General features: G+C 40.0%; 1 protein-coding gene across 1 annotated transcript in view; it reads left to right on the forward strand.

The window, feature by feature from the left end:
- The window catches only part of SEMA5A (semaphorin 5A), a 435,475-nt gene that overhangs the window by 375,879 nt on the left and 44,706 nt on the right, over nucleotides 1-14,890 (forward strand). The window contains exon 16 of the mRNA XM_090276235.1: nucleotides 10,193-10,340. Within this exon, the coding sequence (XP_090132361.1) occupies nucleotides 10,193-10,340 (148 nt within the window). The remainder of the gene's footprint in view (nucleotides 1-10,192; nucleotides 10,341-14,890) is intronic.

The following is a 14,890-nucleotide window of genomic DNA, read 5'->3' on the forward strand; positions in this document are numbered from 1 at the left end:
CAGCATTATTGGGCTGCTGTGGTCCCTAAACAGGTGGCTCAGCTGAGCAAGTCCCAATGGAGTGGCTGATCCAGGGACAGTGGGCAACCTGTCCCTGTCTATACTGGGATCTCTGGAGACTTGAGTCTGCTGGAGAAAGCTTGTGCTTGTGTGTGTTAGAATTCACTTACACCAGTCTCAAAACCTACAGTTCTGTGTAGGACTTAAGGCGGTCCTGGGTCCAGGTGTACTGGCCAGAGAAATAAATTTCTCCCTCAGAACTATATATTAAGCAGCTGGAGCATACGTGAGAATATGTTTAAGCTTTGGGTTATGTTTATAACTGACACACATTCTTCTATTAACAGATACCCTCAGTGAAGCTATAGTATGACCCAGAGTGGTGCATTCTTTTCCATGTGTATTTTCAGCTTTAAGGAGTCACGGGGACATTTCAGTTCAGTCATACATTTAACAGTCTGTTGGTTTTCATAGAATCCGACATTTGATTTGGCTGCATACAATCTACAACTGTGATTTTGACTCTTTTTTGCATATTTAGAGTACATTCCCATTTATGGTCATTGGAGAATATCCAAGTAGGTAATTTTCACATCACTTTCAGGATTCTTATTCTGCCATACTCACATAAATTTATTGTATTGATCCCGTGGGGAAGAAAATGACTTTCAATATCTTTTAATTAAAATGCAGTAAGGCTTGTATCTGGTAATATGGATTCACTGGAGCCTCATAAAATACTGTATGCAGTCATTGCTATGTGATTAATATTTATTTATATGTTATATATAAAAACAGGTTTACTTAACAAATAGTTCTCCATTAGGTATTTATTACAACTTCAAAACAACCAGACAAAATCATCCCTTTTTTTCTTCACCGTATTCCTAAATTACCAATTAAAATTTTGTTCCTTTCAGCTCAGAGTAAAATGAAAGATGGTTTTTACAAAGCAGGGTTGGTCATTTTTGAAGTAGATCCCCCAAGGTACTCTTGTGAAAGTCTGTCACTTCAAAACTAACACCAGTTGATAAGTGAGAAAGCTGATTATGGGAGAGCAGTCTCCCTGCTATTTCTAAGCCTGGTAAGATTTTAAATTGGTTGGGAGTTTTAAAATGCTATATATTGTCACATAATACAGCCCACTCAGGTAAAGCCACTTTTATCTGTGTGACGCCGCCCTTAGCATCATGGCACCTCCACAGACCTCACACCTGTTACCACCTTTCCCGGGCTGAGCACACAGGAAGGGTGAAGCTGTTTTTACTCTGTGGTAAAAATATGAGTATATGTATGTTCAATTGTTCTTAAAGCTTCGATTTCAGGAAAAAAAACAGGATGGCCAGTGTATTTGGAGGACTTACATTTAAAATGTTCTTTTTTTACTGAAGAAATGCTGCTTTGGGCTAAATGAATATTTGGTTAATGGAGGAAATTTGGATTTAGGTACTAAATGGGTGGGTGGTAAGAACAGAGACTATGTAAGATTTTTATCAAATGGAAGCCTCCCTATTGAATAGCCTTTCTAGTGGCTTAGAAAGAGGCTAATGAAAACTAGAAAAAGTACATGCTTGCTCTTCACAAGCAAATAGTTCTTAGATTTCTTTGCCACCTTCTGTTTGAGGTCTCTCCATCTAAGCAATATAAAGGAATAGCATCCGTTACAAACATTTGAGAACTAAACTCAAGATTAAAGGAAATGGTCTCCATATAAGGAACAAAGGACCAAGGTGTAAGCATCCAAAATCATTAACACGATCACCTCATGCTTATTTAAATTCCATCAACCCTAAAGAACTCCTAAGAGGCCACAAGTGAATATAAGGATTCTCCCCCCAAATGTCTCTATGTTAAAGCCAGGATTATAGTTAGTGACTTTTCATTTGAGACAAAATCTTCAATATGGGGAATAATTTAATGAGAGCTTTATTGCCACAAACATCTCAGAACTATTGAAATGATTTTTCTTAAGTAATAAAGAAAACATCTCACTTTTTTACATGTACTCTAAAAGTTATGGGCACTTTGTTTATCTGTTCTAAATTACCTGGAAATGATATTCACGAGCATCAGGAATTGAGGAGTAGCATCTATTCCCAAAGAGGCTGCCAACAAGGATGAAACTGTGGACGTTTGCATGAATATCATCAAAAGGCAGATGTCATTACTTGTATTAGTGCTCTCCTGTTCTGTGACCACAGTTCCATAAACTTAGAGGTTTGAAACCACCCACATTTTTTCTCTCTCAGCGCCAGTGGATTAGGAGTTCCATTATGGTGTACCTGGCTTCTTTGCTCGGCCAGAGCTGTGATCTCATCTCAGGCGCCACTGGGGAAGGAGTTATTTTATTTTTGCGTATTTAAAAATTTAAATTTGATCCTCATTGTATTTTTTTCTGTTGCCATTTAGTCCCCTTATACCCTCCTCCCCCTAGCAGTCACCATACTGTTGTCCCTATCTGTGGGAAGAATTTACTTTCAAGGTCACGTGGCTGTTGTCAGCATTCAGCCCCTCATGGGCTTTCAGACTGAGGACTCTGCTCTCTTATCAGTTGTTTGCCAGAGACTGTTCTCAGTTTCTTGCCTAATGAGCCTTCTCATCATGGTCACTTACTTTCTCAAACCTAGCAAGGAAGAGTGTCCCCTTGTAGGATGGGCATTATATACTTATATAATGCCGTCACATGCCCTTAGCTTTCCATATTCTGTAAGTCAAAGACCCTGTCTACACTCAAGAAAGGGGTTTACACAGGACATGGATACAAGGAGGGAGGGATCATTGAAGTCACCTTGGCATATCTGCCATAGTCTGTAGATTATGTGTCTCTCAGTCATTCACATCCCTTCCACATGCAACATGCATTGCACACACTCCCAAGGTCTCCACACATTTTATGCCATTAAGTCATCTCACCAAATTCTTGCACCTTAAATCAGGGCCACATGTGATTGAGGTTTCCTCCACGTGGTTCCTCTCAGTCTGTCAACCTCTAAAATGAGATATGCCACCAACACACCCCATATGCAATAGTAGATGGGACAGGCAGAGGGTACCCATTATAGACATTTCTGTTGAAAAGGGGGAAATAGGAAGTACATTGGACCCACTGCTCCACAGAAATCTTGAAATATAGCCTGGGAGATGCTGGGAGGTACTCTGTAAGTTTCAACGCCTGACCATAGTTTTCCCTGGTTCTCGGCTCTGCCTCCTGGGCTCTCAGTTCAGCTTCCTGAAATGTTCTTCCTTTCTCTTAAAAGGTGGCATGTGCTTGCTGCTGGGTGCTTTCATCAGTCTGCTTCCTGCCAGTAGAATTTTGGATTTTCTGATGCCTTGTTTCATTTATACTTTCCACGTTCCTTACAATCCAAGCTGGTACTTCGCTGTGGGTCTTCCATGGACTTCCTTGGTGTTTACTCCACTACACTAAACCACACCCACAGATATCGGGGCGATGTCCCTTCTCTGCCTGGGGATCCTGCCGGGATTGCTGAGGGCCAACACCCTACAGGTTGTTGTGATTGAGGGGATCTGTGAGGCACATCCCTGCTCTTGAAAGGACCAAGTTTGTGGCTTAATACTACCTCGATCATTTGATCCTTCTGAAGTTTTAACAAAGGTTGTATAGTCATATCCTCAGCTTTTTACTCTATGCCAGCCAGTTCTGGCATGTTCAAGAGCTATTTCTTAATTTTAGCTTTTTTTTTTTTTTTTTTTTTTTTTTATCCTCAGTAAAGGCTCAGAATTGCCAAAGTTATTTGGTCCTGGTTCCTTCTGTTTATTATTTCTTCCCTCATTCTTTTCCTTTCTGCTACATTTAACAATAAGCAGGAAAAAGAAAGGCCAGGCAGCACCTCCAGCACTTAGGGAATTTCCTAACTCTGTAACTGCTTTACACTTACATGTTCTGCTTTCCATAGAACTTCAGCAACAATTTGGAAGCTTTCTGCCTTGTATGAAAAGGCTCTTCCTCTAGTTTCCAGTAATATGCTCTGATTTCCTTTTTAGTTTTTTATTATGATTTTATTTATATATATGTACACATATATACATAGATACACACACACACACACACATATATAACATAGAATTTGCCGTTTAACCATTTTTAAGTGTACAATTCAGTGACGTCAATGGCATTCATAGTATTATGCAAACATAGCCACTATTTCTAAAATGTCTTCATCACCCCAAGAAGAAATTCTGTAACCATTAAACAATAACTCTTTGTTTTTTCTTCCTTCCAGCCCCTGGTAACCTCTAATCTATGTTTTGTCCCTATAATTTGCCTATTCCAGACATTTCATATAAATAGAAAAACACAATTTTTTCCATCTTCTCTCTGGCTTATTTCACTGGGCATAATGTTTTTCAAGGTTTATGTTGTAACATGTGTCAGAACTTCATTTTTTTTAAGGATGAATAATATTTGAATTCATAGCTATACCATCTTTTATTTGTGCGTTTACCCATGAGTCGACATTTGGGTTATTTCTACCTTGTGTCTATTGTAAATAATGATGCAGTGAACTCTGGCATATGAGTGTCTGTTCAAGCCTCTGTTGCATTTCTTTTGTGGATTTTACTTGGAGTACAATTGCTGGGTCATATCCTAATTCTAAGTATAGATATTTGCCGAACTGTTTTCCACAGAAGTTAACACATTTTATATTCCTACTAGCAATATACAAGTGTTACAGGTTTTTAACATCCTCAACAACAACCCTCGTTACTTTACTTCCTTTCTTTTATACCCATCCTATTAGGTATAAAGTGGTTTCTCATTGTGGTTTTGATTTGCATTTCCCTAAGGACTAATGATGTTGAACATCTTCTTATGTGCTATTGGCCATCTGTATATCTTTTTTTGAAGAACTGTCTATTTAAGTCCTTTGCATATTTTCTAATTGGGTTGGTTTTGTTGTTGAGTTTTAGTTCCTCATCCTATGTCCTTCTAAATCCTCACTGGTAGCACACACAAAGTCTAGGCTTATAATACAGTCTGTTCAAGGTGATATATAGGTTTTCTCTGCCATGCTCCTCAAAATTCTACTTGCTTCTTTTACCCATTCCCGGATCCCAAGGCTGCTTTCACGGTTTTATGTATTTCTTACAGTAGTACCATGCATGTCAGTACCAAAATCTGTATTACTGGTTATTACATAATAATATTACCACAATATTTAAGCTGCCTAAAGCCCCACATAATTACTGGGTCATGGTTTCTGTGGGTTCGAAGTTTGGACACAATTTGCCTGCATCCTTTGCTTAAGGATCTCACAAGACTGCCACCAAGCTGTAGACCATGGCTGTGGTCTCATCTGAAGCTCAACTGGAGAAGGGTCTGCTTCCCAAATCCCGTACTTATTGTCAGAATTCAGTTCCTTGTGTGCTGCGGGACTGAAGCTGTGAACCAGAAGCTGCCCTCAGTTCCTTGCCACCTGGGCCTTGCCAGCCTGATGGCTTCCTCAAAGCCCACAAGGGAGAGCTTTCCTGTAATAAAGGTGTTACAGTCTTATGTAACATAAGCATGGAAGTGATAACCTGTCCTTATGGTCATATTCTATTAGTTAGGAGCAAGTCACAGTTACAGGTTCCTCCAACACTGCATGGGAGGGGATTATACAGGTGTGACTTCCAGGAGATGGAGATCATGGGCATCAGGTTAGTTAAGAGTGGAAGGAAGGAATGAGGAGAGTTATTATATGATTATTCTTTGTCTTTATGAATGTGTTTACTTAATCCTTAGTGAGCTCTTTGCAAGTCATTACTCTCCCTTAATGGGTTATTTTAGCTTTCTTTTGGGGTAAAAAAATCATATTATAGTGGACGTGATGTATATAGAGACTTTCTGGTACCACAAATATCTCATTTTTTCAGTATATCCCAGCAAAGACTATCACTTAGAGAGAACCAGGGAGAAGATAGTTCTGACTGGGCTCTGATTGGTGCAGGTGAACAGAGGTTGCAGTGAGAAGCTCTCATGGACCTAACCAGAACAGAATACAATTTATAGCAGAAAGAAATATGCAAAGAAACATGATAATGGTGTTGACAATCTAGTCTATACAGGATTATGAAAGGCAGTTCTTTTCACAGAGACTACGTTTGTGGAAAAATGGATAATTTATGGAGAAATATTGCTGGGTTATTAATTAACTTTTAAATGCAAAATGAGAATGAATAGTTATGGGCAAAATTAAAACCTGAATTTTTAATGCATCTGTGACTGTCAGTGATTTAAGATACTAGAGATGCAAGAGGCCCATAAAATCTCAAAACTGTTTAGCTTGTTATTTGGTAAAAGCCAGCTGTATGTCGAGGGCTGGTGCATTGTCTAGGTCTTTGATCCATAAATTAATAAAAATCCTTGAACAAGCAGATTTTCCAGGGTAACTAACTTCCAACTTCCACTGTTGCTTGTGACAAAGAAAGACTACTTTAATGAGAGATGCTTCTCTTAGGAGCATATTAATTTGGGTGGGAGAGTCAGGGGACCAGAAGGACCTTTCTTTGAAATTGCAGAGAATCAGAGATAGGGGCTTGCAAGGGATTTGCCTCTGAGCAGACTCTGGCTGGATTTGTGAGTAAAAGCCCAGACATAAAAGGCAGAGAGAGCCTACAAATGTCTCCTTCCCTCCTGACCTCCCTTGCAGAGGCTGACATATTCACAAAACCATAGTGGAGCTTTTTTCCCCCCGGGACCACTGTAGCGGGAGAAGGAGGAAGAAAAGGGAGGCGCATTGTGGAAAACGTTAAAATGCAGCCAGATATGGAGCTGATGAACATTGGTTGAAAGTTCTATGCTTCGTGCAGTTTTCAGGTTCTCCTGAAGGGGTATTTTTAGCTAGAATAACATGCAGGGCATTTTCAAAGGCGGCCTGCTACAAGCAAACATGAGAAAAGTTTTTGCACACTATGATTTATTTTGCTATGGGGAAATGGTAGCTCAGTTACTGTGCTTCTTATTAAAAGTCAAAGGTCTTCTGTTTCCTTTGTTCTCCCTACCCTTTTATTGTTCGTTTCTGTTTCTCAAAGCTGAAATTAAGGCCAAGGCCTCTAGGGTGTCTACCCCTTTTAAATATCAGTGGATAGGCTTGGAAACAGGAGGCGGTCTTCTACTTCTCATGATACCCACAGTGAGAGAGGCTGCATGTGGAGATTTTGAACTAAATGCTGAGAGTTCTGATGTGCTGAGTTTTCTTGACTTACTGCTTCCAAACATGTTCTTAAAATAAATAGCCATTTCCTCTTGGAACAGCCCATGAACCAACACATGTTAGTCATCTCTGAGCAGTCAGGACACTTTCCTGATTGTAACTCTGCTCCTTTGCACATGCTTCCTAAGGTCACATTCCTTTAATCAACTGCATCCTCAATTTGGTTTGGGCTCCTTTATCTAGAGGTCACACTCTCTTAATGAGAAGGTCCTTCCTGTCTATGGCCATGACCCTGGACTCTGAGAGCCAGGGGAGACTGTATGTGACTTCTTTAGAGGGAAACCTAATGTTTCTTTTTGCCTCAAAAGTCAAAAAGATGAGGAATAGTGATCACTTTTCAGTTCCATTGGCTACTCATTTTCGTGCAAAGTTATAGGAACTAAAATAACCCTTTGTCTGATTGGCTCTTGACCTTCTGGAGGCTTCTTCTACCAGGACCTATCAACTCTCTCTCCTGAGAAGTCAGCGTGCCTCCCATTTTTACTTGAGAGGCTGACTTTTGACTCTACTGTTTGTGATTTTTCTCTCCGTTCACAGAGTTGCCGCATCTCATTCTCACTAACTCAGACCCTGTGTGCATCCCTTTCTCTCCTCCTTCCGCCATCATGTTTGTCTGGCTGGGACCATCTCTCCCTTCCATGGTTGCAGTCTAGTTTGTCCTGGCTGGTACTTGCTCCGCCAGCCCTTCCTGCTGGTGGTCTCTCCTCACCTGTCTTCAGAGGCCCAGACCCCACCCTCAAGCAAGAAGAGCTCCTCAAATCTCAGGAACTCCAGTGCTCCCCTGGGACGAGCCACCCAACCCTGGAGACCATTGTCCACTCTAACTCAGATGGTGATATGTTTTTTGCTCTGGACTTCTGTGGGATTTTCCTGGGATTTTCTTAATTTCTTCTAAATAAAGTTCAACTTTTGGTCACCTTTTTCTGTTCTCTTTACCTCAGTGACCTTGTACTTCACTGTTCCCGTTTTCTACTTCCCATTGTGTTCTAGACTATCAGTCGGTGCTCCGTGTGCCTCATCCGACTGACTCCCTTCAGCTTGGCCTGGCTTTTCACTTGGCGTCACTGTGCCTGTTCCCAGAGCCTTCATAGTCTCTGTGGAATGTTCTTGGTTTGATGAAGAGATTGTTGAATCTTATCAGTATTTGCTGCCAGGAAACGATACTCCCAAACTATTTATCCTAGTCTCTGGGAACCAGCTACCTTTTGTCCCTATTTTCTACTCACTAAGACAGGACTGTCTGTCTGTCCTGCACATCCTGGGCTTGTGTCCCTTTCCCAGAATTCATCTCAGGTTGTACACACCTGTGCCGGGGAAGCCCTCTCTGTACTGCTCTTTGCATAGGGTCCTGCAGGGCTAAGTGTTCCATTGTGATGACATTAAAGGCAACTGAATTAGCCTCACAAATAGGACCCTTGCTCCCTGTTTCTAAAGGCAGATGGGTTGGGTGGGGAGAAAGACAGAAACATCTTGTATTCTAGTCCTCTCTAAAAGACAAATTTGTGTTTAGTAGGTGTACTATTGTGTTTGAATAGTCTTTTAAATTGCCAGATGTGTCTCACTAAGTTTGGCTATTTTCCGAGTAGCATCTTCCTCCCTAAGAGCTGTAAGCTGTAGAATGCTAGGCTGTTTCTTGGTTTTTTATCTATTTGCTTCCCTAACTTCACTTCATTTCACTTGTACTATCAAAAATGAAGACAAACTTGACTCGTGTACAGCTAAGAAAGCCCTCGTATATTTGGCTAAAATTTGGCAATATGACTATATATGTAAAAGTGTATTCAATCACAAAAATGGGACTAGTATTTGTAAATAGTAATTCTACTCTTTTTAAATAACTGGTAGTCTTTTAAATTTACCCCTGGCTGGTTTGGCTCAGTGGATTGAGCGTCGGCCTGCGAGCTAAGTGTCGCTGGTTCGATCTACCAGTCAGGGCACATCAGAGAAGGAAAACTCTGATTCCAAAAAACCTCCGCTGCCTTGCGGCATACCTCTTCAGGGGAAAGGCTAAGGGAGTAAACCCCGACAGAAAATCCGGAGCCGGAGTCCCTAAGGCGGTTCGACGTTGTAGTCAACACCGGCAACTCCTGCGGCGCACCTGAAGCCAAGCTGTATTGACTCCGTCTTTCCCTTGGACCCTTCAGCTGCGAAGAGAGGGGGGGTCTGCTGCATGGGCAACAGCAGACCCTCCATATCACCTTGCCCAGGCTCTGTAGCTTCAGCTTCACTGGAGAGGACACTCCAGCGTCATCGTAAGATGTCGATTCAACACGGGAGGAGACAGATACCGTGTCACTCCCGAGTCGAACTGCACAGCCATTCTCGGCGGTGCAGATAGACTCTTAAGAAGCTACACCATCGTCTCTCGAGACGGACAGCTGCCGACGACGAGTCTTTTAAATTAAGATTAGACATCATTCTGGGAGTCTGCAAATAAATTTTAAAATGCAATAACCTAAGCAGTATAAGACGTGAACCTTTATGCTAAAACCAGGCTTTAACTTTTCTTTAACTTATATTAATAGGATTATGAGCCTTATTTTGGTTCACGAATGAAAAATCCAAATGCATTTTTGCTGACTTTGTATTATTCATAACCTGCTTTATCTTTTAATGTTTATGTTTAGAAAATAAATACCCTACCTAGATATTCTCTATGTGTTCTCATTTTTGGGTGTCTATTTGAAGGGATTTTTGTTTGTTTCTCCTTTAATTGGCTGCACAGGAAGATCCATTCTGCATTGTGAGTTCAGCATTTTCTTCCTTGTCGCCCGTGCATCCCATTGTCTGTGCACACACAGCATGGCCAGCGCCACATCTGCCTTCGTTACTGAGCAACCACTTCAAACACAAAAGCCCCTCCACGCTGAGCATGCCCATGTGTTCAACATCTGGTGCAGGGACGGAGCGTCGAAGGTCCGGGGCCTCACGTTACACTAAGCAGCTTCCTTTTCCTCTTGGTTTCCCCATTATAGATACTGCAACGAGCATCTGCTGTGCCCCCCACACATGTTCTGGACAGGCTGGGGTCCTTGGGAACGCTGCACAGCCCAGTGCGGGGGTGGCATTCAAGCTCGCCGCAGGACGTGCGAGAATGGGCCCGACTGCGTGGGCTGCAATGTGGTGAGTAGCGTCCTCCTCATCCCCAGCCCACCACCTGGGGCTGGGAGAGCAGAGTCTGCACACGCTAGATGTTTTCATACCCAAATGCCCCGAACACTCAAGATACACTGCAAGTACTAAGTGCCGCACAAATACTAAATGTTCTGCAAATGCTACATGCTCTGTGGGCACTAGGTGCTTTGTCAACATTAGATCTCTGCAAACACCAGATGCTCTTCAAACATAACATGTGTGAACATTAGAGGCATTGCATACACTGGGTTACCCGTACACATTATATGCAATCTAGGTACTCAATGCTCTGTAAACATGACATGACCAGACAGTGGATGCTTTGTGTACACAGGATACTCCACAGATGTTTGGTGCTCTCACCCACTGTGTTCTACAAACATTAGATTCTCAATAGACACTAGATGTCCTGCAACATTAAGTGCTCTGTGTATATGACATGTCTGCACACTCAATGCCCTGCATTCACTAGGTGCTGTGAATCAGACAGGTTTCTCTGGTTAATGAGAATGTTTTCAGGAAATACTGGACATTCAGAGTATCCTAGAGACCTCTGTAATTAAGTATTCATATATGGCATGGGCTACCCTAGCAGATTTTTAGTTCCCATTTCTGAGCTATGACAACTTCAGCCTGCTGAACTCTATTAAGTGTATTTCGTCTGGGGAAATGGGATAAGGTCTCTATGCTGAACCCACACTGAGGTATAGAACACAGGATGAACCTGAGAGACTGAGGAGTGAGAACTTTTTTGGGGTCGTGGTCAGAGCACACAGATGCCAGTTTAGAAGTAAAAGACAACTTAATGGTTTTGTTTTTCTACTGCCTTAGCAAATCATGTTTCTTTTAACACTTTATACCCTCAAATAAAATTGCACTTGTGTGAGCACCTTCCCAAAGGCCTGTTGCTGCTCCTCCTGTGCCATTTGTCAGGGTGACAGGGCACTTCAGGCTGCTAGACTTGCACCTCATTTGCCTTCCCCTGATGCTGGCACCGCAGAGTGGATGCAGAGATGGTGCAGACGTTTGGAAGGAGAAGTTCAGTAAGAAACAGTTTGGCTTGGTATCCTTGTGCACTCGTCTTTCCAATTGGTCTTTGCAGCATTTTGGTCCCTTAGTTGATGAGGCTAAGCAATGTTTTTCTGCTGCTATAAAGCTTGTTTTTGAGAGAAGCAAAAACCATACACCCCAGACAGCTTTGGAAAATTCAGAGAGAGTAAGAGGGTTATGAGATGCTTTGTCAGATATTACTCTGATCCAAGGAGACCTCTGTTACTGGGATTTACAATTAGATTTTTTCCCCCTTTGCACTGGCAGATATTGCAGTAACTGTAATAGAAGCTATTACTGATTATATAGGCATTTCTTTCCAGGCTGGCCTGAATTAAATTTCAGTCATGAAAAATCTTAGTGTCTAATTTACTACGATATGTTTATTGATATTTCAGATGCTGACTTTTAAAATTATTTATTAAATCATGAAGGGTAAATCTGTGAATATTCTCTTGTTCTTGGGAAACAATTCAAATGTGATAGCTTTGGTCTTTTGCTGAAATATATCACTTTCTGTTCCCAGAGGCTCAGCCTCTGAGCCTGGGATCTTCATGACCATACCAGGCTCTGTCTCGTCTGCTGGAAAACCACAGGGATGATGACCTGAGTTGATCTTGCATTTTAACTTTGCAGTGTAAAAACCTCAGAAAACATTTCAAGGCATTCATTTTTTTAATGCAAGTTTACTTCAATAATTACACTTAATATCTCTTTAATGAAATAAATTATACAAAGGACAGTGTAGCATATCTTCAGTCTAATCACAGATTTTTGCATGCATGCATGTGTAAGATACACCTAACTATAAATGTAAAAATAGAATGTCTTTATAAAAGATTAATTTATTTATTGACTTTGTTCTACATTCAAGTTCACACAATTACGGCTTATGAAACAAATATAACATCAATTTTTTTAAATCCAGAGAAATGTCATACAAGTCTTCCATGAGCTTAATTTCAGTTGTTCAGTATTGTAGGTTGTTTTTTTCATTATTTATGTTTGGTCGTTTGTTTGTTTTATTTTATTTCCCACCAAAGTTAATCTATTGGCTCTGTACTTTCAGGAAGGTGTTATTGTGGCACAGTGGAGTGATCTACTCTCCTGCGGTGGATGCACAACCTTTATTTTCCTCCCCACGTGGCTTTGCCTATGTATCCCACTGTCTTTCTGCTTTAAGGCAGGAATGCCAGCCCATGCCCTCTGGGGAACAATGGCAGGATGAGGGAAGGGCTTGTTTTTTTTTCTGATTGCTTAGAAAGTGTACATTATCAACTAAATTCTTAAGAAGTTTATTTAAAAGTAAAAGCTATTTAAAATGATATGTAGACCTTCATATTCTAGCTGCAATTTATAAGTTTTTGACCACAAAGTATGCTTATTTTTAATGGACGGGTTTTATCAGAATTGTAGCTATAAGTATAGGTAATTTGTTGATTTTTGGAGTCATGAAGTTAATGATCTCCTTGCTGATATCTTGCTGGATGCCAAGTCAAGTGATATTTCTGAGTCTCAGTCTCCTCCTTTAAGAAAGGGATGACGGTCCCTCCCTCCCAAAACTGCTGTTAAGTGTCATATTTGGTGATGGCATGAGGTTATGGCAGAAGGTGTCACCTTTCCAGCCTTTTGCTGTGAGTTCTCCTTTTTACTCTCATTTTTTGAATTGTTATTCCTGAGCTTCAGCTGCTTCTCTGAGCTCAAGCTTATTAAAAGTGACAGTATGCTAATGAAATGTTATTTATACAGTAAAGGACTTGCTTGTGTATAGTATAAGAACTTGAATTGCCTGAGAACCACAGCAGTATAAACAGTATATAAAAGACATGTGAATCTTTTCTTGCTCCAACATTTTAAAGCAAAGATTTCTCAAGTCTCACCTGTGAAATTCGTATGTTCTGGTTTTGAATACATCTCCAAGACTTTATTTAATTCTCAGTAAGAGAGATTCAGTTCAGACCGTTAAGAGCTTTCCTTGAGAGCTATTAGTTTTTTCTTCTGTGAAACCCGGCTCTTAAAGTGCCAAAAGTTCCTATGTCCTTAAGCTCCTGTTTCAGTTCTTTTGGATAAATATGCAGAAGTGAACTTGCTGGCTAATATGGTAGTTCCATTTTTAATTTCTCGAGAAACCTCCATACTTTTTTCCATAGCAGCTGTACCATTTTGTATTATTGGCATCAACACATAGTTTCAGGGAGAAAAAGTTCTATACTTGAATACTATCACATTAAAATTACTTTTAAATTAATATTTTAATTAATATTAACAAAATTAGAATTTTTACATTAACGTCTTATATGAACTATATATTATTATTTTATATTAATTATATTTAGCATATTCATGTTTTATTTTTAACTTGTTTTGGTAATATCTAGTAAACATAACGATAGTTGTTAGATCAAGTCTTAAATATTTTGACACTGCATAATATCAAATGAAATTATAACTAAGTATACTTTAGTTTTTATTTAGGCATGTTACCTCATGTTATCATGTTTCAGTTTAGGTTGAAAACCTGTGGTACATAACAAAATAATTAGCTTTTATTGAGCACTTATTTCACGCCATATATTTCACTAAGAGCAATTAAAATTTATTATGTTTATTCTTCCTGTACCCCTGCTAGGCAGTGAAAATATTTACATTACTCTACTTGGGGATAGGAATACTCAACTTGAGAAAGGTTAGTGAACTTGGCCAGTTGCAAGTTCTTAGTGGGTGGCTGGGCTAGCCTTTGAGAACTGGATCTCTGGGCACAAATAGAATTTAGTAAGAAGACTCCATTTGCATAACTTCTTTGCTCAGTGTTTTGTAATAATTGATGTCTTTATTTTATTTCTTATTTAGTACTAGGTGTTTCTTAAAAGCAGGAGGAGCTTTTTTGTCTTTGGATAACAGTTCTCTTATTCATTAGCACTCTTGATTTTCATAATATTGTGATCATATTCTCTCAGCCAACCATGAGAGTAGCATTAAGAGATTATTATGAGCATGGAAATTAATTGAAAATGAACTCATAACAAATTTAATTCTGTGTTAAGTCTGAAAATTACAACATATGAACGGGAAAAAAAAGACATAAAATGTTAAGTTGTATGCATAGAATTGCTTCTGAAATTAATGTAACTAAAGATTTTCTCAAAGGCTTAGCTGATAGGTGAAAGAATAGAGCTAAAGACAGTGTCAGATACAGCAATGATAATTCTAAAACAGAAACAGACCCAGTATTGCCAGCCCTGTGTTTATTACTGAAATTTCACACACAGTGGAAAACCATTGGTGAAGAGCTATGGATATATGGTATTAGCAGAGACCATAGGAAAGATACCTAATTCCTACAAAATAATTGGGCCACAGAAGGCCTGGAAAGGTCAAGGAGAAAGACATTAAAGTCAATACACATTGTCAAAGGGATTCTGTTGAGGTTAATCAGAAGCATACTAAAAATTGTTTGTATCACAATGGATAAATTTAGGAGCAAGTGA

Source organism: Furipterus horrens, unplaced genomic scaffold, assembly GCF_987537825.1.
Source record: "Furipterus horrens unplaced genomic scaffold, mFurHor1.1.pri manual_scaffold_5, whole genome shotgun sequence".
Lineage (NCBI taxonomy): Eukaryota > Metazoa > Chordata > Mammalia > Chiroptera > Furipteridae > Furipterus > Furipterus horrens.